This window comes from Amaranthus tricolor, chromosome 7, assembly GCF_026212465.1.
Source record: "Amaranthus tricolor cultivar Red isolate AtriRed21 chromosome 7, ASM2621246v1, whole genome shotgun sequence".
In the NCBI taxonomy this organism is placed as follows: Eukaryota; Viridiplantae; Streptophyta; class Magnoliopsida; order Caryophyllales; family Amaranthaceae; genus Amaranthus; species Amaranthus tricolor.
Window position 1 is genome coordinate 19,663,163 of NC_080053.1, and position 26,447 is coordinate 19,689,609.

At 36.5% G+C, this 26,447-nt stretch overlaps 4 protein-coding genes across 5 annotated transcripts; 2 read left to right on the forward strand and 2 right to left on the reverse strand.

Moving 5' to 3' along the window:
* Positions 1-238: 238 nt before the first annotated feature.
* LOC130818603 (protein MAINTENANCE OF MERISTEMS-like) lies at positions 239-791 on the reverse strand. Its single transcript, XM_057684766.1, has 3 exons — positions 483-791; positions 342-404; positions 239-247 (listed from the first exon to the last, which is right to left on the reverse strand). Exons 1-3 carry the CDS (start codon positions 789-791, stop codon positions 239-241), a joined length of 381 nt encoding a protein of 126 aa, XP_057540749.1.
* A 7,545-nt stretch (positions 792-8,336) lies between these two features.
* On the forward strand, positions 8,337-9,345 carry LOC130818604 (uncharacterized). The gene is made up of 2 exons (XM_057684767.1): positions 8,337-8,589; positions 8,669-9,345. The coding sequence occupies exons 1-2, from the start codon at positions 8,337-8,339 to the stop codon at positions 9,343-9,345; spliced, it is 930 nt and encodes a 309-aa protein (XP_057540750.1).
* Positions 9,346-9,459: 114 nt separating this feature from the next.
* LOC130818934 (uncharacterized) lies at positions 9,460-10,108 on the reverse strand. Its single transcript, XM_057685213.1, has 2 exons — positions 9,816-10,108; positions 9,460-9,736 (listed from the first exon to the last, which is right to left on the reverse strand). Exons 1-2 carry the CDS (start codon positions 10,074-10,076, stop codon positions 9,575-9,577), a joined length of 423 nt encoding a protein of 140 aa, XP_057541196.1. The 5' UTR covers positions 10,077-10,108; the 3' UTR covers positions 9,460-9,574.
* Positions 10,109-12,664: 2,556 nt separating this feature from the next.
* Positions 12,665-26,072, forward strand: LOC130818933 (uncharacterized). 2 transcript variants are annotated; one of them, XM_057685210.1, is made up of 4 exons: positions 12,665-12,790; positions 13,335-13,577; positions 14,335-14,434; positions 25,094-26,072. In XM_057685210.1, exons 2-4 carry the CDS (start codon positions 13,398-13,400, stop codon positions 25,348-25,350), a joined length of 537 nt encoding a protein of 178 aa, XP_057541193.1. In that variant the 5' UTR covers positions 12,665-12,790; positions 13,335-13,397; the 3' UTR covers positions 25,351-26,072. The 2 variants fall into 2 exon arrangements, with proteins under 2 accessions (XP_057541193.1, XP_057541195.1); XM_057685212.1 differs by having other exon boundaries at positions 13,364-13,577.
* Positions 26,073-26,447: the final 375 nt, after the last annotated feature.

The following is a 26,447-nucleotide window of genomic DNA, read 5'->3' on the forward strand; positions in this document are numbered from 1 at the left end:
CCAGGACCAGGACCGGAAGCCAGCAATTCGTCTCGGGATATGTACGGGTGCGAGCAAACTCTGAACCATTCAACGTAATTAGGTTCAGTCTCTAAAGGAACAGTAGCCCGTCGAAGTCCCTGCTCAACAAGGCGGCCACTGTAGGGGAACCTACTCCACGCCTCCACAAATGCAGCAGCAGAAGAAGGAAAGGTCACGGAGTAGGTTCCGTGTGCCGATCGAAGAGCCTTGGCTGGTCTCATAGGAGCTGGAGGAATAGACTGCACGAACCCAATCTGTCGCAATGCCCGCTCCGGAAAATACACCTCCACAACATCAAAGCAGGTGATACCCCCGATGACTGTGGTGCGTGGGTGCTCATGCAGCAACGCAGTAGCTCCACAATTGTAGGGAGTCCATTCAACCTGCTTACAGGCCAAGTTAAAAAACAAATTTCCTACACATAAAAAACAACATGCATGACAAAATGTAATGTAAAATACCTGAGTCTCTGTCATTGAGTCCAGAACCTTGCGGAATGATATCAACCTGTCCAGCTCACGACCTACTTTCTTCGGCGTCCACATCTCCGCCCTAGTCGTGTTTGGCACATCATCTCGGCGAGGATGAGGGCGGAAAGCGGGGAAGTACTCATAGATCCATGTCTGGAGCAATGTGAGGCATCCAGCAATGGTCTTGCAACCAGCCCTAGATGCCATTCCGAGCTGCCTGTACAAGAACGCCAAAGTCACCGCACCCCAAGCCACGTCCTGTTCATCGTCGTTGACGACAACTATCGAGTGAGGTCGCATGCCAGTCCTGGTCTTATCCGCCAACAAGGTAGAGCCAATGACAGCCATGTAGTACGCTGTGGTCTGGGTATCCAAGGCATGCGACCTATGACACAGCCGCATCAGTTCAGCAACGCTTATGCATCCGCTGGTGAATGAACCTTTACGTCGAAGCTCAGACAGAGGCTCGCCGACCAGATTGGTGATACCAACCTCCCACTCCGCCTCCGAATTCTCAGCCGGCAGAGAACCATCAATAGAAATGCCCAATATGCGTTGCACGTCGTGCAACATAATCGTCATCTCTCCCCAGGGCATGTGAAAGGTGTTCGTATCCGGCTGCCACCTCTCGACGAACGCCGATATCAAAGCAGAGTCGATGTGCTGGTGCATAATGACCGGTAGTCGACCGAGGGAAGTGGAAGGTAGAAAATCGACTAGCTCAACGGACAAATCCCTCAATCCGATGATGGACTCCACCGGTCTCTTCCTAATACGGCACTCCAGAATCGGAGGCGTACGCTCGGAGCCGTCATAAATAAGTTTAGCTATGTGCCCGCCATAGCTAGGGATCAGTCGCGTATCTGTCGGCCCCCCGGGCTGGGGTGATGTCACTAACCAGTCTGTGTTAGTGGACTGTGAGGGCCTGCCCCGTGGCGGCTCATTATCGACAAAACTTCCTCCTGCACGCTCAGATGCGGCGGAAGAACTAGGGCCGCCACGGGCAAATCTGCCTTAGGGGCCACGAACTATAGTTCAGTCCAATGGGGCAGGCTCAGGACCTTGGAACTGAACATCATCAGCATCGTTATCATCATCACTATAAACCCCCCAACTACTCTGGAGGCTATCAGCCTGGTCATCAAAATGAGTACGCACTTGGTTCAGCGTACTCGACCTTTGGGCCTCACTGTGTCTGGCCGCCTCTTCCTGCCTAGCCCTCCTAGCAGAACCCGTGACCCCTCTCTCATGCGGGTCCCCTCTGAGTAAGGTAGGCCTAGAACTATTACCTCTCAACAATTGCCTAAAAAAACCCTTTCCTTTTCCTTGATTACCAGCCATTTTCTACAATTTTTTACGGTTTCATTCAATATTATAAATAATAATATTTCTAAATACATAATAATCATTAATAAAATATGGAAAAAAATAACAAAAAAATAACAAAAAATTATTAACATTTAATTAAAAAAAATATATACAAAACATAAACATATATTTAATAATAAATAAAAATAACAATAACAATAATAATAATAAAATTAATAATAACAACATTAACATATATTTAATAATACAAAATTAACAATCACAATAATAATAATAATATTAATAATAATAACATTAACATATATTTAATATTAACAAAAATAACAATACAATAATAATAATAATTAAATTAATAATAATAAAATTAATAAAATACATACGGAAAAAATAAAAAAAATAAAAAAATTTATAGGAGTCGCCCAGATCTGGGTGGCTCGACCCCGGTTCAGTCGCCTAAAATTAGGCGACTGAACCGGGGTCCAGTCGCCCAGATCTGGGCGACTCCTTTAATTTTTTTTTTTTTTTTTCGTGATTAAATTTAATTACAAATAACTTAATTTATTAATAAAAATCAGGTTTTTTTTTTAAATTTCAAACTTTAAATATATTTTTCCTAAATATAAGGAAAAAATTAAAAAACAAAAATTTTTATATATACAAAACATAAACATTTATTTAATAATAAATAAAAAAAAAATAAAAAAAAATAATAGGAGTCGCCCAAATCTGGGCGGCTCGACCCCGGTTCAGTCGCCTAAAATTAGGCGACTGAACCGGGGTCCAGTCGCCCAGATCTGGGCGACTCCTATAATATATTTTTTTTTTCCGTGATTAAATTTAATTACAAATAACTTACCTCGATTGATAAATTCCGGATTGAACTTAATTTTTGCTCCCAAATTTTGCTTTTGTATGTTGGTTTTTAGTTGTAGTGAGAGTATCTTTAGTGTGATTGTGGTTTATATAGAGTATTTTAGCTTCAATGGCATAATTGTAATTTTTTCAAAAACCAAGGGCAATATGGTAATTTACTAGGGGGGTGGCGAAAAAATGAAAAGGGTGGCGAATTATAAGGATTGGGATATGAAATACTACATCTACATTTTTTATTTTGGCTATGTTAAAATGTTGCTTTGTTTCTTGTATCGACCAGGATAACTACATTTGATCTTGTTTTCTACTGTGCTTAGCCACTAATGATTATAGTTGTGCTGTTCTCATCCCACTGACCTCATCACACTGCCCATTTCACACTGCCCATTTCACACTGGCCTTGCCCCTTTTCAGCTCTTGGCCGGCATATTTAGACTGTTAACCTGTACAAAACAAGAAGCAGACAAAGCAGCCCCAAAACAATACCAAAGAGTACATCCATTTTAAACAATAGACTCTAGGTTCATCATTGCAGCTGGTCTTTCACCAAACTCAGAATCCTGTTTGGTTAGTATAGTCGCTGACAATAAACAGATGATGTCTGGTCTTTCTTGTATTTATTGTGATCCAAGTTTATGAGGGATGTGCACACTAGGATTACCTAAGACTATTAAGCTCGCTTTGATTAATTGAGATGATGAACTTCATATGATTGTCATTATTAAATATCAATTAATTAACGAAAAATTTACCTCGAATAATCCAACATTTTTATGATTTTTTTACAATAATTTCAACTATAGATTAATCATGAATAATTTTAACTTTAGGGAGTGTTTGCCTAGAATGAACTTAGGTAACCTGACGACCTGTTATAGCAAGTTTTATTTTTTTTAGAAAAAGATAAATTAAAATAAAATGTCAAAAAAAACGTTAAAAAGATGTTTTAAAAAATTTCTATTTTTTTTATTATTTAGAACTTTTTATGTAAACTTTTAAAATTTTTCACTAATTTTACATTAATTTTCAGTTTACTTTTTTGGTGAATTATCTACTATAACAGGTCATCAAGTTATCAGGTTACCCAAGTTTACTCTAGACAAATAACCCTTAAACTTGGGATTATTCACGATTAATCAATCGTTAATATTATTGTAGGAAAATTATGAAAATGTTAGATTATTCTAGGTAATTTTTCCATTAATTAATTGGCTTTGTATTATCTTATGTGCACAAATGGATTTTCAACTCTACTATTATTTTCTTAAATTATTTTCAAACTTAATTAGCTTAAGTGATGGAGTTGGAATGGTTTAATTTTCTAATTTTGAGCGTTTCTCTTGTGTTTTTCTTACATTCTTATTTTGCACGTTTAATCGCTTGGCCTAAAAAGTAGTTATTGAATTCTTATATTTTTATAGTTGTTTAGTTTGAGTTTTTTTTTCTTAAAAGTGTTTTCGAAAATTAGACATTATATGAGACGTTACATATGCATACTGCATGTTACTCACATATTTTAACCTATACAATTGGGTTAGTAAATTGTATCAAAGTGAATTAGATATGATATATAAAGGAGGAAAAAAAAAGATTATGCTTCTTAATCAAGGGACTTGACCTTTATAAGTAAGGTTTGTAATGTACTTGGGTGTGATTCTAAATTCTAATACTCGTGAGTTGATATTGGTGATCAGATATTTGTTAGCATGAAAATATTTGCCCCAGGGCGAATCTAACGTGATATAAGTGAGATCCAACTCTTATTACTAAAATAAAAAAACATTTAAATGTCAAAATCTTAGAAATACCCAAATCTTATATTCCTGCACTAATATAGAAACTCGTGCAATGCAGGAAGCTATTAGATAAAATGGTATAAAATATAGATTTTAAATAGATATGCAATTACATGTTAATAGTATAAAATTATAATATATTTTATAAAATAGATAGAGGATTTTATAATATATAGTGTTTTTAATGAAAAGAATCAAATTGTTAATATAAGTATTAATTAAAGTTCTTATACTTTTTAACGCAAATCTGGGTAATCTTCTAACAACGTTTTATAATGATCTTTTGTCATTCTTAAGATGATTTTTTATAAGGGAAATTCCACATGGTAGCATCTAGATTTCATGAAACGCCAGTGGTAGCACTTTTGTAAGATTTTTCCACATTGTAGCATCCAATTTATGCACTATCTAACTACTGCAGCATTTTCCGTTAAATTTTTGTTAATTTCTGTTTAATTCATTATTTTGTAAGATTTTTCTACATGGTAGCATCCAATTTTTGCTCTCAAATGTTTAATTCATCATTTTAATGTTTAATTCAACGATTAATTTATCAATGCCCTTAAATGTTGTAACAATTTTATTTTCATTCAAATTATTGGCATTATAAAGTTCGAAAGGTGCATTACAAACACTAATAAATAATTCAAAAGACGCATTTTATAAGCTCAAAATGTGCATTTCATAAGTTCAAAAGGTGCATTCCAAGCATTAATACAAATCTACTTAATCGTTACAACATTTAAAGGCGTTAATAAATTAATCGGTGAATTAAACGTTAAAATGGTGAATTAAATATTTGAGAGCAAAAACTACATACTACCATGTGGAAAAATCTTACAAAATGATGAATTAAACGAAAATTAACAAGAATTTAACGGAAAATATTACGGCAGTTAGATAGTGTATAAACTGGATGCTATTACCATGTGGAAAAATCTTACAAAAGTTTTACCACTGGCGTTTCATGAAAACTGGATGCTACTATGTGAAATTTCGCTTTTTATATTATGTATTTTTTGTTTTTTGGTGAAATATTTTAAAAATTAAAATGATATCGAACAAGCTTTAATAATTAGTAAATACTTCAACATAAAAAAACAAATATATATTTTAAGAATCTTTAGTTGGAAATTTTAAGTAACTTATAAATTCAAAAATATATTTATTCCTACAAAATTTAAAAACATTATATAATGTGATATGCAACTCATATATTAAGAAATAAATTAATGTTAATTTTAGTAAAAATTATACTATATGGCATCCTTATGATGTCTTTTTACCATTTCTTATGGGTGTTGCTATTTTTCGCCACCCCTTTTCATTTTTTCGCCACCCCCCTCCAAAATTACTTAATTGCCCCTGGATTTAAAAGAATTACAAAAATGCCATTGGAGTTAAAAAATAATTAATAAATGTAAATCACGCTTAATAACACTATTAAGAATTAATGAGGATGATTTGTCTATATATATCGAACTCTGAGATGCGTTTGAAATACGAATTGAAACACGGTACTATCTCACTAAAAACTGGTACTATCTCTCTAAAAAGTGTTAAAGAAGTTGTAAGGCGTAGTTGGTTGAATATGGCTAACGAAAGCGACTATGAGTCGGATGCGGTACGTAAAATTGCCGTTCGAAGAAAAAAAAAAAAAAAAAACAAGTCGCACAAATCTGGGCGACTGAACCATGGTCAAGTCGCACAAATCTGGGCGACTGAACCGTGGTCCAGTCGCACAAAACTGGGCGACTGAACCATGGTTCAGTCGCCCAGTTTTGTGCGACTGGACCACGGTTCAGTCGCCCAGATCTGTGCGACTGCTATTTTTTTTTTTTTTTTTTTAAATTTACGTATTTTTAAATTATTTTTATAATTATTGTTAGTATTATTATTGTTGTTGTCATTATTTTAATTTTTATTGTTGACATTTTTATTTTTTAAATTTTTTAATATTTTAATTTACGTAATTTATTTATTTATTATTGTTATAATTATTATTATTATTGTTGTATTTGTTGTTATTATTATTATTATTATTATTGTTATTATTATTATTGTTATAACTATTATTTATTTATTTATTTATTATTGTTATAATTATTTATTTATTTATTATTGTTATAACTATTATTATTATTGTTATTATTTTTCTTGTCATTATTTATTTATTTTAAATGTTTTTAAATTTTTTTTGTTAACGTAATGTTTTTATTATTATTAAAATTATTATTGTTATTGTCATTATTAATTTGATTTATCGTTATCTATTTATTTATTAATATTATTATTATTATAAATATTATTATTATTATTATTATTATTATTATTATTATTATTGTTGTTGTTGTTGTTATTATTAATCCAAATATTATTATTGTAGTCATTAATGTACTTAATTTATATCATTTCAAATGTGCAGGAGTTTGAAAATTTTGGAGACAACGTAGACTACTCCGGTCGCTTTGTTACGGATAGGGAATTTATCTCCATAGATGAGTTACATAGTTGGGCCGATGCGATAGCAATTACAATCGGTTTTCTATTTACACGTGCTTCTTATAAAAAGAAAGAAGGACGTTCCAGAGTTAGTTGTTATTTAAGATGTCACCGCTATGGTAAACTTAGGGGTGATGTAGATAATGTAGATAATGCTGCCCGACCTGGTTCTAAAAGTAGGAGTTGTGGGTGTAAATTTATGATTGTAGGAAGTAGTCGTAAACCAGGAGAAAGACCTTGGACGGTAAGGGTGTGTCCTGGTGTAAAGGGAAAACATAACCACCCGTTCTTGGTGTACAGAGATGGTCATGTAAGGGCGAGGATTAATGTAGATATTCGGGAGCACATACGACAGCTTAGTGCAACCGGAATGCAACCGGCCTTTATTATGAATTCTATTAGAGATAATTTTCCTGGTTTTTATGCTAGTATGAATCAGATATATAATATTAGGCAATCAATAAGGAGAGATTAAATGGAGGGCAGGACTCCCCTTCAACACTGTCTTCATATGGCCACAGAACATAATTATGTGGTCTGGACAGAGTTGGATAATGACGGGCACTTGAGCAGACTTTTAATTGCAAATCCTACTTCAATCCAAATGATACGTACGTGGCCGTATGTTGTGCTGATAGATACAACGTACAAAACGAACAAATCAAAGTGGCCACTATGTGAAGTCATCGGAATGACGCCAACAAATCACAACTTCTTGGTTGCATTTTGTTTGATGCGAGATGAGGCGGCTGTGTCGTACTCGTGGGTGCTGCAGGGATTGAGAGATATTTTCGGCAGTGCTCAGACTCCTAGCGTCATTGTAACCGATCGTGACGAAGGTTTATCTGCAGCTATTCGTGACGTCTTCCCAGGTAAAAACGCTATGTGAGTTCATTATTGTGGTTATATCTATTGATAATGTCTTAATTACGTTCACTGTTTTGTTTAATGTAGATGTACGTCATTTGTTATGCACCTGGCATATTGGCAACGATGTTGAGAACATGGTGGACAAGTTGTGCGGCGGCAAGAAAAATCAACAAGGGCAGTTATTTAGGAAAAGTAGATGGAACCCCTTGGTTGAAAGTGCTACAATCCGGGAATATGAAAAGAGATGGGAAGGGATCGTCACTACGTGGTCGGTTAGGAACCGAAGGGTCGTTCGGTATTTGACTGGAACATGGATTCCACTTAGAGAGAAATTTGTGCGTGCGTGGACGAATGATGGTTTACACTTTGGTAACCATACTACCAGCAGAGTGGAAACGCGAACGCCAATGACAAAGAGTACTTTCAATCTCTGGTCGATGAAGTCCTTAAATCTGATCCCGCTTTTGTTCGCCGAATGGCTGAGGTACTTGAATATGAATTACACCCAGATGGTGCGGATATACCTGAGCCTTACGCTAGTCCACCGAGAAAGAGAAGACCAAGCACTAGTAAAACCATGAGAAGGAGAAAAAGTTCATTTGAATATAGCCGATCATCTTCTCGTGGTCGAGGGTCTAGATCTTCTTCCCGCGGGAGATCAAGTGGCAGATCTAGTGGCCGAGAGACGCAATCTTCAGTAGGAATTAAGTTCAGTTTCAACTTATCCGGTAATTGAATTAATTTTTAGTTTTTTTCATTAATTATTTGTTATTGTGGTTATATTAACTTAATTTACATTTATTGTAGATGATCCAGGAGGTCGTGATTTCTCACAGTTTCCATGGCCTGATTACATCCCATTCATGCTTCCTCCTTATTTGTTCGACTGGATTGATGTGTTAGGTGATGGTAACTGTGGATTTAGAGCAATTGCCGTCACAGAGCTGGGAGGCGAGGAAGCATGGCCTATTTTAAGACGTGCTATGAGTATGGAAATGCAAATGAACAGAGCGCAATACCTAACTTTGTATCTATCTCATGAGTCACTAGACGAGTCAATATTCAGAGTAGGTTCACACACCGATGGACCTGCTCCTTTCATGCACTGGTTCGATGCACCGATGGCTTTCTACTCTGCAGCAACGTTTCTTAACATTGCCATTGCTTTTTATGGTTCTGCTAACGGTGATTCATTAAACAACTGTTTGATTCTTCCTTTAATAAAATCACAGGCCGCGAGAAGTGTAAATAAACTAATACATATACTTTGGGTTAATCGAAATCATTTTGTTCAACTTTTTATGAACGACGATTCATCCCCTCTGCCGCCGATCCACCCACGTTGGAAACAAGCAGCTGACAATTTCGCGAAAGATCTTGACACAAATTTCACTACGAGGATTATGCTGTGGAATAATCTACGCGGGGTACCCCCACCAACAAATAACACCGCTGACGATGCTGTAAATTTAGATACTCCATAGAATTTATACACGACATTCATTAGAAGTTGTATATAATCCATAATTATACTACAGTGTGTGATGTTAACAATTTATTTATTTCTTTGATTAATAGGAGGAATTTATAATGCTGGTAGACAAATATACATGTATTTGTGTGATGTGGGTTAGTGTGTATATTTATGTAAATTAAATGCAATCATTGACGAAATTAAATGCAATAAATAATGTAAAATAGTTTCAGTACAGACTATTCAGGGCCTTGCCCTTGATCAGTTTGCCATTGATCATATAATTCTCTACAATCATTAAGGTATATTTCTAACGCATGTCGTTGACGGGAGTTCAAATCCGCAAGCCGCGTAGGTAGTCTTGCCACTGGAGAGAATCGACTGGCCCATTCTTTCGCGAACTGAAAACACAACAGTACAATGTGCGTTATTAAATCATTAAATAAAAGAAACTTGAAAAAAATTTATAATAAAACTCACGTAATCAGATCTGCTCTGACCAGGACCAGGACCGGAAGCCAGCAATTCGTCTCGGGATATGTACGGGTGCGAGCAAACTCTGAACCATTCAACGTAATTAGGTTCAGTCTCTAAAGGAACAGTAGCCCGTCGAAGTCCCTGCTCAACAAGGCGGCCACTGTAGGGGAACCTACTCCACGCCTCCACAAATGCAGCAGCAGAAGAAGGAAAGGTCACGGAGTAGGTTCCGTGTGCCGGTCGAAGAGCCTTGGCTGGTCTCATAGGAGCTGGAGGAATAGACTGCACGAACCCAATCTGTCGCAATGCCCGCTCCGGAAAATACACCTCCACAACATCAAAGCAGGTGATACCCCCGATGACTGTGGTGCGTGGGTGCTCATGCAGCAATGCAGCAGCTCCACAATTGTAGGGAGTCCATTCAACCTGCTTACAGGCCAAGTTAAAAAACAAATTTCCTACACATAAAAAACAACATGCATGACAAAATGTAATGTAAAATACCTGAGTCTCTGTCATTGAGTCCAGAACCTTGCGGAATGATATCAACCTGTCCAGCTCACGACCTACTTTCTTCGGCGTCCACATCTCCGCCCTAGTCGTGTTTGGCACATCATCTCGGCGAGAATGAGGGCGGAAAGCGGGGAAGTACTCATAGATCCATGTCTGGAGCAATGTGAGGCATCCAGCAATGGTCCTGCAACCAGCCCTAGATGCCATTCCGAGCTGCCTGTACAAGAACGCCAAAGTCACCGCACCCCAAGCCACGTCCTGTTCATCGTCGTTGACGACAACTATCGGGTGAGGTCGCATGCCAGTCCTGGTCTTATCCGCCAACAAGGTAGAGCCAATGACAGCCATGTAGTACGCTGTGGTCTGGGTATCCAAGGCATGCGACCTATGACACAGCCGCATCAGTTCAGCAACGCTTATGCATCCGCTGGTGAATGAACCTTTACGTCGAAGCTCAGACAGAGGCTCGCCGACCAGATTGGTGATACCAACCTCCCACTCCGCCTCCGAAGGCTCAGCCGGCAGAGAACCATCAATAGAAATGCCCAATATGCGTTGCACGTCGTGCAACATAATCGTCATCTCTCCCCAGGGCATGTGAAAGGTGTTCGTATCCGGCTGCCACCTCTCGACGAACGCCGATATCAAAGCAGAGTCGATGTGCTGGTGCATAATGACCGGTAGTCGACCGAGGGAAGTGGAAGGTAGAAAATCGACTAGCTCAACGGACAAATCCCTCAATCCGATGATGGACTCCACCGGTCTCTTCCTAATACGGCACTCCAGAATCGGAGGCGTACGCTCGGAGCCGTCATAAATAAGTTTAGCTATGTGCCCGCCATAGCTAGGGATCAGTCGCGTATCTGTCGGCCCCCCGGGCTGGGGTGATGTCACTAACCAGTCTGTGTTAGTGGACTGTGAGGGCCTGCCCCGTGGCGGCTCATTATCGACAAAACTTCCTCCTGCACGCTCAGATGCGGCGGAAGAACTAGGGCCGCCACGGGCAAATCTGCCTTCGGGGCCACGAACTATAGTCCAGTCCAATGGGGCAGGCTCAGGACCTTGGAACTGAACATCATCAGCATCATTATCATCATCACTATAAACCCCCCAACTACTCTGGAGGCTATCAGCCTGGTCATCAAAATGAGTACGCACTTGGTTCAGCGTACTCGACCTTTGGGCCTCACTGTGTCTGGCCGCCTCTTCCTGCCTAGCCCTCCTAGCAGAAACCGTGACCCCTCTCTCATGCGGGTCCCCTCTGAGTAAGGTAGGCCTAGAACTATTACCTCTCAACAATTGCCTAAAAAAACCCTTTCCTTTTCCTTGATTACCAGCCATTTTCTACAATTTTTTACGGTTTCATTCAATATTATAAATAATAATATTTCTAAATACATAATAATCATAAATAAAATATGGAAAAAAATAACAAAAAAAAAACAAAAAATTATTAACATTTAATTAAAAAAAATATATACAAAACATAAACATATAATTAATAATAAATAAAAATAACAATAACAATAATAATAATAAAATTAATAATAACAACATTAACATATATTTAATAATACAAAATTAACAATCACAATAATAATAATAATATTAATAATAATAACATTAACATATATTTAATATTAACAAAAATAACAATAGAATAATAATAATAATTAAATTAATAATAATAAAATTAATAAAATATATACGGAAAAAATAAAAAAAAAATAAAAATTATAGGAGTCGCCCAGATCTGGGCGACTCCTTTAATTTTTTTTTTTTTCGTGATTAAATTTAATTACAAATAACTTAATTTATTAATAAAAATGAGGTTTTTTTTTAAAATTTCAAACTTTAAATATATTTTTCCTAAATATAAGGAAAAAATTAAAAAACAAAAATTTTTATATATACAAAACATAAACATTTATTTAATAATAAATAAAAATAAATAAAAAAAAAAAGTTATAGGAGTCGCCCAGATCTGGGCGGCTCGACCCCGGTTCAGTCGCCTAAAATTAGGCGACTGAACCGGGGTCCAGTCGCCCAGATCTGGGCGACTCCTATATTTTTTTTTTTTTTTTTTCGTGATTAAATTTAATTACAAATAACTTACCTCGATTGATAAATTCCGGATTGAACTTAATTTTTGCTCCCAAATTTTGCTTTTGTATGTTGGTTTTTAGTTGTAGTGAGAGTATTTTTAGTGTGATTGTGGTTTATATAGAAAATTTTAGCTTCAATGGCATAATTGTAATTTTTTCAAAAATCAAGGGCAATATGGTAATTTACTAGGGGTGGCGAAAAAATGAAAAGGGTGGCGAATTATAAGGATTGGGTTTCTTATTTCTCACTCCGGGCTCCGAACTCCTCCACGCGACCACATCCACTCCATCACCGGGCACCGGTGAAATGTAACACCGTCTCCCCCTGGTGCTATCCGTTGTTCTTGTATTGCTCTTAAGGTATTGCGTTCTCAATGTTTTTGTATGTTATTTTTTTTCAATTTCAATTTATTTTCAATTTCAATTTCTTTTCTAGGTTTTAAATTTTTGATGAATCTAGCAATTAGGAATTTCGGATAGTTGCTTTTTTTTTGGAATTTATGTGAATTGGGTCTTAATAATGGTGAAATTTTTGTAATTTGATTAGGTTATATTTTTTTCATTTTTAATTTATTTGTCTACTGCATATTTGATGAATCTAGCAATTAGGATGGTTGATTTTTTTGGAATCTTTTGATGAATCTAGCAATTAGGATTGGTATTTTTGATGAATCTAGCAGTTGGACTTAATAAAATTTGGATGAATCTAGCAATTAGGATAGTTGATTTTTTGGATTTGCTGAATTGGGTCTAAATAGTGGTAAATTTGTTTGTCATTTGCACTACAATGCGGTGTATGCTGAAAGGGTTCCTAAAGAGTGTAATGTGATTGTTGTTTTTGATTCTTTTTAAATACTTTTAGGATTCAAAACTATTGCCTTATTTGTATTTTTTTCACCTGAAGTTTGATATTGTGAACCTGCATATGGACAGCTCTGAAGTTTATTAAGAGTAAGTATTTCACTGAATGGGAACTTCTGATGAAAATAAGGACTCCAAGAAAATAGCTTTTGTCACTGTTGGAACTACTTTGTTTGATGCTCTTGTTAGAGCAGTGGATACTCCAGAAGTCAAGCAAGAGTTATATGCAAAAGGGTTTACTCACCTTTTAATTCAAATTGGTCGTGGATCCTACATCCCTGACAAGGTATTTACAAATTTTTGCCTTGTTTTTACTTCAACTCCTATATGATGCTGTTTTGCAATGCGTTTTTCATGTTGGTGTGCTAGTAAAAATTGCTGCCTTATGTAAAGGGTAATGCACTTCAGCTGGTTCCTCACTTGAGCTTGCATAGTTGAACAGTGGTATTTTGTTAAACAAATTTATATTTAAACATCAAAGCATGGGAGCTATGCTTGAATTTGAGGTGGATTTTTCTGTCAAAATTATTCAGCATGTGGAAGTTTTAAACTGGCAGACATTTAATTGTTGAATCAAGTGGGTGCTTTTCTGTTCCTTGATTTGTTTCTTTCCTTTTGGGGGGTATCGGAATCAGAAAGTGGAGCAGAGCTGTTAATCTGAATGTTTATTTACAATTGACACTTTTGGAGGAAACTAGTTCATGACTATTATACATATATTGGGTCAATATGATATCTTTGCCCTTTTTAACTTGCATCTCTGCATATGCAGAAGGGGTTGGATGGATAATTTGTGTCTGTTTGTCACTTTGTCTTTTGGCTGTTTGAATTTTCATTGGAAGCATAGGTTAATGCAATTTAGCTAAATATTGGAGAGATAATTTTTGTGGGGGGCCTGTGGGAAAATTCGTCTTTGCACAGCTGCATTGCGAATATAGCTTTGTGTCCCTTGGAACTTGGAAGTTTCAGTGATTCAGTACTGCATGAGCTCCTTTTCTGTAGCAGGGTTTGTCTGACCTTTGTTTTTTTTGATGTAATTGTAGTCCATTGGTGGTGATGGGTCTCTAGCTGTTGAGTATTTCACATTTTCATCAAGCATTGCAGAGAGCTTGAGATCATCTTCTCTTGTTATAAGTCACGCAGGTATACTTGTCCGATCATTTATTTTTATTTTATTTATTTATTTTTATTCATTTTTAATTTGTTTAACTGCATTTTTAGGAATGGTTTTATTGTAGGCTTGCAGTAGACTAGGTCTAGATGAGCATTGAGTTCATGTTCCTTGCAATCAAACTTTGCTGGCATGTTTGATAGCTAGTAATCAATTTGAATCATATTATTGAAAAAAATTCCTCGCATTATACACTCGTAAGTTGTAAGTCACTTGTCTTTTTCCTTAGCAGTTTTGGTTTTGTTGAAGATCAAACATATATAATAATAAGGCAGCATACTTTATTACTTCCTATGGATTTTGGGGGTGAGAATCCCTTTCATAAAGCCTCCCTTTATGTATGCAGTCATTGCCATGCCCCAAAATTAGTACAGCTCAAATCACAAAAACAAAACAGATTCTGAAAAAAGAATTTAGTCTCACCATTTAGTTCTACGAAACAATGAATATTATTCTGTATATACCAGTCAAAAATAAGACTATTTATCCTGTTGCAAAGCTCTTAACTTTACATTTTCAAGTTTCTATAAAGGACTTATAATAGTGCACATGATTTCGTGAGTGATTTTGCTATCGTCCATTACACAATAAGACCAAGAACTATGAAGTATAAATATTTGTTCCATTGAGAATGGACAATTATGCTGTAAATGAATGTTTAGGGATATTCGCTTGACTCCAAACCATCCATGACAAGGAATTTGTTCCTCTCCTTGAAGATGTTTACATGCAAAGGATTATTATACGCAAAGCTAATTGAAAAGATCAAGCTCAGTTTATGCCCATGAGATTTAAAAGTCATGAGTTTCTCCTTTTACTTGACAAATATGTTTCCAATTCCTGACTTGGTATTTTTGGTGTAAATAATATAATCCCACTAGTTATGATGATTCTTAAATTAGACGGCATTTATCCTCTTAACCCATTGATAATTTTTTTTTTCATGTTTGCCACATATTTGCCCACAGCAAGCAGCAGCTATGATTTAAAGTTAACAGTCTCTAATTCCTGATTCACCACTTTTACTCTTGCAAATCTTTTTCTGTGCTACAATAGGTATGCACCTTAGATGAGATCGACTTCCCTTTCTAAAGATGGGTTCTACAAAATCTGTGGAATTCTAGAAAGTTTGGCTTTCGGAATGAGGTACATGTAAGCCCAAGAAGTGTGTAAACTTAACAACTGATAAGTAGCAAGGATTAATTTTGCTACGTATGGAAGTTTTCTACTACTCTGTTTTGAACAATGCAATTCTAGACAAAATCTTGTCCACAAAACTATTACAATCTACTCCCTCAGTCCTCTTTAAGCTAATGATAGTGACATAGTGACATGTGAGGGAAAATGCCATTTTTAGTAGCAAGTTCGAGGGAGTACTATAGAAAGTTTCCTCTTGTCAGAAATGTGATATGTAAAGGATTTCAGATTTATCCTGTTTTTATTCCTGAAATTTTAGCAAAAGATGCAATGGCTCTGCTAACAGGAACACATATTGTATTTCTCCTTTGCAAAATATCGTTATATCATTTTCAAAGCTAAGTGAGTGAGATTTATAGCTACACATTTTGGAGAAATTCGAAAATTCTTCATTTACTTGTTAACTTTAGTGTCTTTAATAGAGTATGTTGGTTTTTATATGAAACGAGAAATGAGAAGGGAGGATCAATGTTTGAATTTGTACAATCATATAATTTGTGAATACTTAGCGTTAAAACTATTTGTTGACTTATAGAAGCGGAATGAATGTTATCCAAATTGATTACTTCTTGACAAGGAAATATGATAGGAGAAGTGCCTAAATCGTAACATCAAACTAGGTGAATGTGTAGTCATCCAATACGAACTCCTAATCCTTGATTATCAACTAAATCTGATGCTTTTCCTTACCGCAAGAGAGCTTTGTCTCTACTATCTGATGTTCAACCCATATTAACCTCACAAATTTGTTCTGATTGTACACTTTCTGCCCTTTTTTATAAAACAGGACACCCAAGTGTTTATGATGACAGGTTTCTCATGCCTATCAAACAATTCAGGCCTATTTTTGGGCACTTTATTCTTACTTTCAACTGAAAGAAAACCAAGCAGAACTACACCTTCATTCAGCATTTACACTGTCCAATCCAAATTTTCCCCATATTCTTCTAGCAAAAGCATTTAATATTAATAAACAAGGTTTAAACTCTTGCACATGAGATACAGTTGCAGTCTGCGAGAAATTAACCTCACCTTGCACATCTTCCATTGTTATTTACACAGTATTGCTGTGTGTTGTCCCATATGAAAGCTCAATTCCTTCATCATTGATAATAGTAAAGATAGACAAGTGCACATGTTACTTCAATCCATCTTAATTTTTCCGCCCTTGCTTGTTTCTGTTTCAGCAAATGTTTCATAAAGAGTAGTTCAACATTTGAAATTGAGTTTCCTAAACTTGATGAATTCTACTATACTGTTGCTGGTATTACTTGGATTTCTTGAATTGACCTGGTTTCCTTCGTGTCTTTTGATTTAGGTATTTATTTTTTGTGTTCTTGCAATTGAGTTATATTACCCTTATTGTGCTTTGAACCTTTCGCCAGGGCAGCAGTAGGTGCTGTAGGTTGAAGCTAAGCGCTAAGTGAGTAAAGCTAGATATTATACTATTTTTAGATGTGCATCTTGGATTTAATCGCTTTTTTCATCTTCCTGTATTGTCATTGCCATCCATGACCACCTCAGAGGTTTTATTGGTGGGAATTGAAGCTATAAGAAAACACATGTTTAGGGATGTAATTTCGTAACTATCAACATATTGGAAAATGATAAGCTGAGCTGAAATCATATTGAGATCATAAAGTCTGTTCTAAGTTCTAACGAATCATCTAGCTCTTGTCTTAAATAGCCACTGCCCATTTAGGGAGTTAGTAAGCAACCTAAACTTTAGAGTTCAAAGTGCCTAATGAGCATTTCATAGCTAGAGAACCTTCAATTAACAGTTTGACAGTAAAGAAGCGCTTGAGCACTTCTCAAACTTATCTTGGATAGTATAGCGTCTATAGACGATTAAATGAGCGTATCCCCCTCAAATAGGAAGTTGCTTCTCTCATGTTCCACCACTATGTCCAATACTGTGTTTGCCTGAAGAGCTTCAGCTAGCTAAGGATTCCAGTCAATAAATTAAGTTGTCTTTGACGGAGCCAATGGCATCAGGCCTTGCTCATTTCTAGCAATACCAACAATTTAACAAAAATCCAGGGGCTAGAGGTAGCATCATTAAAATATAACAACACTTTAGGTGTATTTTATTTTTAAAATTAAATTGTTTGCGGGATTAGACTGTTTGGCCTTTTGAAGAGAAAATATTATAGTTGGTTTGCAAGAGCCTTCACAGCACACGGGCAAAAAATTTGATATGGCCTATAATTGATTTGGAAAATCCAATTGTTTGGAGCTTTCCCCAAGGGCCATACAATCATAGAAATTCCACTTGTTCTGTTTCTCTCTCGAGGTTTAAAAGGTTCATGTTAGCCATTATGTGAATGAAACAACAATTTTTTGAACCAACGCCTACATTCTCCAATACGTTCTTGACTAGAAGTCTAGAACGGTCAAACAATGACATAACCGGAATTTAAGGACAACATTGAACGCATCTAGCTTGAATAACTTGTTTCCTCCAACATTTTCTAAAATATGGTTGATATCCTAGAAAGGTTGCCAAATCATTCTTTGCGCTGGGTCAGAACCACCTGAACTTGAAGCCATTTATTACCATTGCCTCCATATATATATATATATATATATATATATATATATATATATATATATATATATATATATATATGATTTCTGGTTTAATACCAATTTTGAGAGTTTATTTTCTGAATTTCTGTGTTATTCATTTAATTGTAATGGTGTTCATTTATACAAGGGTTCAAAGAAATCGCTTGAAGTAACTGCTATAATACTTACTTCTGGTAACTGCTATGATACTTGCCTATACTAATAACTGTAATACATGTAACTGCTATACACAATCTAACACTCCCCCTCAAGTTGGGTCGTAGGGTCATAAACACCCAACTTGCATAGAACCTCTTCAAAGAACTGAGTTCCAACTGCCTTTGTAAGAATGTCTGCTAGCCGATCCTTGGACTTAACATGCGGAAGCTTGATTACTTGGGCTTCTAATTTCTCCTTTATGAAATGCCTGTCAACTTCTACATGTTTGGTGCGATCATGTTGAACTGGATTTTCTGAAATGTTGATAGCCGCTTGATTATCACAGTATAGCTCGCAACTCCTTTTAGGAGGGAATCTCAGTTCAGTTAGTAACTTTCTCAGCCACAGGTTGTTCTGTGATTCCCTTTGCTACACCCTTGAACTGAGCCTCTGCACTAGACATGGCCACCACCTTTTGTTTCTTGCTCCTCCAGGTGACTAGATTTCTTCCCACCAGAGTAAAGTAGCCTGAAGTTGACTTGCTATCATCTCTATCACCTGCCCAGTCTGCATCTGTATATGCCACAAGATTAAGATGACCATTCTTCTGATATAAAATTCCCTTTCCAGGGCATCCTTTGAGGTACCGAAGAATTTGATGAACTGCGTCCATATGTTGAACTTGTGGTCTATGCATGAATCGGCTGACTACTCCTACTGCATATGCAATATCAGGCCTTGTGTGAGCTAAGTAGATTAGTTTCCCTACCATGCGTTGATACTGCATCCGATCAGCTAATTTCCCTCCTTCAATCATCTGTAGTCCAGGGTTCATCATCATTGGTGTCTCGATGGGCTTGCAGTCCAGCATCCCTGTTTCAGTTAACAGGTCTAAACATACTTCCTTTGGGATATGAAAATTCCTTTGTTTGATCTAAGAACTTCAATCCCTAGAAAGTACTTCAGCCTTCCTAGGTCTTTCATCTCAAATTCTTGAAATAGTTTTCCCTTCAGATTTGCAATTTCGTCTCTATCATCCCCGGTAATGATCATGTCATCGACATAAATTATCAGGCATGTTGTTCTGCCTCCTCTTCGTTTAAGAAACAAGGTGTGATCTGAATTGCTTTGCCTGTAACCAAATTTCTTCATTGCAGAGGTAAATCTTCCAAACCATGCTCTAGGGGATTGTTTCAACCCATACAAAGCCTTCCTTAATCTGCACCCCTCATTCTCTGAGAACCCTAATGTAAACCCTGGTGGGACTTCCATGTACACTTCCTCCTGTAGCTCTCCATGCAGAAATGCATTTTTCACATCAAATTGATGAAGGGGCCAGTCTAAGTTTGCTGCAATGCTGAACAGAACTCGAATTGTATCAAGCTTAGCAACTGGAGAGAAGGTTTCTGAGTAATCAATTCCATACGTCTGAGTGTACCCTTTCGCCACCAGTCGAGCTTTGTACCTTTCAATCGTGCCAACTGACTTGTACTTGATCGTGAATACCCATCTACATCCGACGACTTTCTTTTTATTCGGTAAGATGCATTTTTCCCATGTGCCATTCTTATTAAGAGCGTTAATCTCTTCCTCCATCGCCTTTCTCCAATGTGCAGACATTAGGGCTTCTTCGACTGTGGTTGGGCTCTTGGTTGTATCTAAAGTTACCTTAAATGCTAAGGCACTCTGTGACAAATTTCCTGATCCGCACGACTTCTCAATAGGATATCTCAAACGTTGTGCTTCATACTCAGGATCATATCTTCTTGGAGGAACCCCTCGGGTGGAGCGAGGAGGTAACATATATGATGCATCATGACACCTTGTTTCAACTGTATCTGTGGCAACTTCCTCAGTCAGAGTATCAACAAACACATTATCACTGTTAGTGTTGCCTGCGTCAATTTCCTAGGTCAAAGTATCAACTATCACATTATCACTGTTAGTGCTTGCTGAAACAACTTTATCAAGAGCTGTATGACTTACCTGATGGTCAGACAGGATTGATAGTGGTAGAGGAGTGGACAGAACATCTTGGTGAGGTGACTCTGTAGCATTGTAAACTTGATCTTTTGGGTCAAGGTTGGGCAACCACGGACTAACTAGCCAACTGAGATCGTAGTCGTCATGATACTTCTCCCCCTGACGGCGAAGATGGGGATAGTAGTACTCATTCTCGATGAACTCGCAATCCATCGTGATATAGACTTTTCTAGTCGAGGGATCATAGCACCGATAACCTTTTTGATTGCGACCATATCCAATAAGAACACATTTCACTGCTCTTGGTTTAAATTTGTTTCGTACCCTTGTTGGACAATGAACGAAAACCGTGCACCCAAATATGCGAGGAGGTAGAATATGCGTAGAGGGTATAGGGAAATGGGTTTGGAGAGTGGCTAGGGGTGTGTGGTATTGGAGACTCTTTCTGGGAAGTCTATTGGTAAGGCAATTGGCAGTAGCGACGGCTTCCGGCCAAAGATGAGTGGGAACGCGAGAGTCAAGCATAATAGCACGGGTCATCTCAAGCAGTGTGCGATTTTTTGTTCTGCCACTCTGTTTTGTTGGGGTGTGTTAGGACAAGATGTTTGATGTATGAGGCCTTTTTGTTTAAAGAATAGGTCCATGTTAGAATTGATATATTCTCTATCATTGTCAGTTCGGAGCATGCGGGGTTGGGTTTGAAATTGGGTACAAATCATATTATAGAACTCAACAAACACACGAAAGAGTTCAGATTTTTGTCTAAGGAAATAAATCCAACGCATGCGGGTACAATCATCAATAAATGTAACAAAGTACGAAAAACCATGTAGTCCTACAACTGGAGCAGGGCCCCACACATCAGAATGAACAAGCATAAAGGGCACATCAACTTTATTCAAGCTATTAGAATACGAGTGTTTGTGACTCTTTGCAAGAATACATGTTTCACACTTAAACTCAGGTTTTAACCCTACAAAATTAGGAAAAAGTTTTTCTAGGTACCCTACGGAAGGATGTCCCAAACGTCGATGCCATAGTTGCCTTTCCTCTGGCCCGCGAACAAGTGCCGCTTTGCCCTTTTGACTCTCCTCGTCCAAGTAATACAATCCATCTCTCTCAATACCATGCCCAATAATTTTTCCTGTCTGAGCATCCTGCACAATACAACAACCGGGTTTCATGAGGACCGTACAATCAAGATCTCTCGTAAGTTGACTTACTGACAATAATTTATGTGACAGGTCAGGTACAAATAAACAATTTTTTAAAGTGAGGTTTCTTGTGAAAGAAATAGTTCCGGTTCCGCTCACTTTAATCCCTTCCCCATTTGCGGTTTTAATGATGTCTTTCTTAGGTTTGTCATGAGTCAAAAAATCATTCGGGTCAAATGACATTGTATCTGTGGCCCCACAATCAAAAATCCACCCTTTCTCACAAAAGGATGACATATTAAAAGAGGAAGAAAGATTGTGGGATTCGGGTTGTGATGAAAAAAAAACACGTGGTCCTCTTCCCTTTATAAAGGGCTGAGAAGCCTCATTTTCACGTCCCCCTCCCCTTAACCCTAATCTTTCCTCTTCTTGTTCTGTTTGTGCGCCGATTCTGATTGAAAGGAGGTCTCTTTCTCCTCCTTCGATACCTATACTGGTCATGGCCGCCCCTTGTTTTTCTTTTTCCTCCATTGATGGGGGTTCATCATTGCTCCATCCCACCGCTGCCCTACCAGTCCGGTTGTGATCGGAAAAATGGGTCGGTTTCTTTTCCCCTTTTTTCTTTGTATCCGGCCACCACTCAGGGTAGCCAACGAGTTTGAAGCACTCGTTTCTCGTGTGCCTTGTACTTCCACAGTAGGTACATTTGAGGTGAGACTTGTCATCTTCCTGTCGGTAAGTCCTTCCTTTGGCCGTAAAAACTCCACCGGAGCCCGGTGATTCTAGATCTGATGAGGGCTCCGTTTTCATGATTACACGTCTCATTACCTCCCTCCTTATGCTAGCATAGGCCTCCTCCACTGTTGGGAGTGAGTCTAAGAGAAGATCTCTTCTGTCTTTGTCAAATGAATCATTGATTCCGGCTAAAAACTGGTATAAACGATTTTGTTGAGTTAATTGATTGTAGATGATGATGTCTCTTGGATCCTTCATGGGGTTCGGTTGTCTCCTATCTATTTCCTTCCAAAGCATGAGTAGTTTACTGTAGTAGGTCTCGATTGTGTTTGTGCCTTGTTGAGTTTTGTTGGTTTTGACTGTTAGGTCAAATATTTGCAGGCCGTCTCTCCCACTACTGTATAGCGTCTCAATCCCTTGCCAATAATGCTTTGGCTGTTGGGAAATCGAGATACTGATTCACCAGGTCTGAGTCAATATTCACAATCCATGAGATAACCATCGAGTCACTTCTGGTCCATTGGTTGTACGCTGGGTCGTTTTTGGATGGTGGGTCGTCGATGATGTGATTGAGACGACCTCGTCCACTAATGGCTAAGTGCATCAGCCTGGACCATTTTGTGTAATTCTGGTTTGTTAGCTTCTCTGATATTGAGAGGGTGTTGGTGTTTTCGGTGGGTAATTTGTTGGTGTTTAACTGGTTGATCAGTTGCAACAATTGCCCCATCATGATCGGTTGGTCTGGTGTTATGACAGTTCTTGGTTCTTCTTCCATTTTGGATTTTAAGGTAGGTTAGTCGGTATATGATGAAGTTGCAAAAACGATTCAGAATTGTTGCCGCTCTGATACCATGATTTCTGGTTTAATACCAATTTTGAGAGTTTATTTTCTGAATTTCTGTGTTATTCATTCAATTGTAATGGTGTTCATTTATACAAGGGTTCAAAGAAACTGCTTGAAGTAACTGCTATAATACTTACTTCTGGTAACTGCTATGATACTTGCCTATACTAATAACTGTAATACATGTAATTGCTATACACAATCTAACAATATATATATATATATATATATATATATATATATATATATATATGTATATATATATATATATATGTATATATATATATATATGTATATATATATATATGTATATGTATATGTATATATATATATATATGTATATGTATATATATATATATATATATATGTATATATATATATATATATATATGTATATATATATATATATATATATATATATATGTATATATATATATATATGTATGTATATATGTATATATATATATATATGTATATATATATATATATGTATATATATATATATATATATATATTCTAAAAGCCTTTAGCAATCTCGGTATTCTTGTTGTGTGAGAATGGTTGCATGAAGATTTGTCATGAGTAGGTTAGACTAATTTATTATTTTATTTGGTAATAATGTACTGTGAAGTTTAGAATGCGTTGTCAAGGACATTATTTATGCTCTTATTTGATCCTTTCTTATTTCTAGCCTGAATATAATGTTCAAAACCTCAAGTACAAATTTTCGTCAAAGCGAAGAAGTTTTGTACTCCGCCTCATTTCTAACAACATCTCCAACACTTAACTCGATCAAAATCCATGGTGGAGATGCTATTGCCTTTTGACGAGGAAAACTCAACTACGTACCAATCCTCATGATATTTTGCTAATAAATGCATGGAACAAGAGCAACAATTTGATATGGCGTGTAGTTTTAGACAATTTAAGCGTGATTGAGCTTTCCTCAGCTGCATACAATGATTGCACATTGTCTTTTTGTGCGTTTTGAGAGATTTTTAAGGGCTCATGGAGCCATCACAGCCATTTTCAAAAAGAGCAACATCCATATGAACTCAATCCCATGTTATGCTCGACCAGAAGAATCCCACAAAATGTAAAGTGGTTTTTAAAAGCAACCACCATATAGACATATATCTTCAATAGCTTTTTTCTTCCCTTAATAACTTTTTAACAAGGGATGATATTATCAGGTGCCGCACGAACTAAGACGACCTCAAGGGAAAGTTGAACAGTGCCAAATATAACTAGACACTAGTTGCTAAGTGTGTCTATAGCTGTAAAAAAAAAAAAAACTTGTTTTCTTTTTATTCGGTTTTGATGTGTCTGTCGTTATTGGATCATTTTTTTCGTCTTATTTACTATTATTACACCACATACTGACCCGTGTAAAAATATTTTCCAAACTGGCTACTGGTGCGCCCTTACTCAAGAATTACTCAAAACGGGTTTAGGTTGATTGGTATCCTTGCCTTGTGATGGAAAAATGGCAAAATCAATTGATATCTACTCTTTTTGTTCTTTTTCAGATTTTTGCTGGTTACGTTGTAACTTATTGGTTGTGTTGGTCCTTTTTTGCTTAGGCTCCATAAAGTTGCCCGTTCAAATGTTTAATATTTTGGGTGCCAATGTGTTACCCTACTTATTTGCAGTGATATTCAAGCTCTGTTTATTTGTGCACCAAGGGTCCTCATAAATCATGTTGGACTACCTATTTTCTTGGTCACTGAAATTTCTTTTGGAGTCACATTATCTTTCTTGCAATATTTGATGCTTTGCATGCTAAATGGGTTTGCAGTGATATCCTTGAAGCTTTGAAGTAGCCTGTTTTCATAGATTTCCTTTGCCGAAAGATATTTTGGAGCCAATTAGCGAGCTTTGAGAATATTTTATTTCCGTGAAAATACTTACCTATAGCAGAGGTAGACCTCACCGACACTGTTGTTTTAAGAGGGCGTAATTTAATGGCATGTTACTGGCTATTTTTACAGGATCAGGCAGTATCTTTGAGACATTGCGGTTGGGCAAGCCATTAGTTGTGGTGGTGAATGAGGATTTAATGGACAATCATCAAGTTGAATTGGCGGAAGAATTAGCAGAGAGGAAACATTTGTTTTGTGCGCGTCCCCAAACCCTTCACAAGACTCTTGCTAGTATGAATGTAGATTCTCTTCTGCCTTATCCTTCAGGTGATGCTAAACCTGTTGCAAAGCTTATAAACGAGTTCCTTGGTTTCCCAGAAGATTAACAAACTCATACTTTTTCTTTCAAAGTCTATTCTTTCTCTTTTTCTTTTTTGGTGAAATTAAAACAGATGCAATCTATGTATCCTTTTAATGGTGCTTGTGAGTTATTACGGCCTGTTTAGTTTGTGGTACTAAATGATGGTAATGAGAATGATTATAGTGTAAAATTTCATCAAAAGTTTCATGTCATTTCCATGGTAATGAAACCTTGATCACAAAAAAGTTTTTTTGTTTACAAATTTCTATTACCACCTAGTACCACATCTCCCGATGGTAATGCGTTGGAATGAAATTTATGAAGAAAATGAGATAATTGAAGTTGGACAAACATGACCATCAAGGTAGCAAGAAATTTTTCAACTAAAATTACACTAGTTTTCATTCTCATTACCACCATTTAATACTACCTACAAAAGGAACAGTTAGTACTTTCCTTTGTATTCACCGCTTCTACGAGTAAATACAGTTCCACACTTGGGTGATGTTCGGTTTGCAATAAACAGCGATCGAAATAGTCTCATATAAGTGAACGAGTTACAATATGTTTTCTGATTAATACTGGTAACAGTTACTGTTTGATGCAGTTAACCAATACCTCTCATATGTTACAATTCCTCCAATGGTGGTAATACTAAGCGTTTCCGACTTGTCTTATCTTTTCTGTAGGATACTCTGTTTTCATTCTTGTGAACACTTATTTAAGATCACTTTTGTAGATATTCTATTTCATTCTTCTCCTATTTAACTATTTATTTCCTTTTTTTGATTTTGAATTTGATTTTTTAAACTAATATAGTAATATGTCAAGTATAAGCAATACGATTTCAGTTGTCATATGTAATTGATAATCTAAGAGAAAATAATTACAAAGTTTCATTGCAAAGTATAATTTATAATTTATCTGCAGAGGAGCTAAAGGTTTCTTCTAGAAGTAATTTTTTCTTTTTCAAGTCAAGTTTTATTTTTGTTTTGTTGTTCTTTTTCAATTATTCAGAAATATATTTGTCATTTTCAATCCTCTATAATCTTTTTGCTATTTTTTTATTATTTTAAAAAATTTTCTAGGTTAGTTATTTAATTAAGGGAATTGAGTTATTTA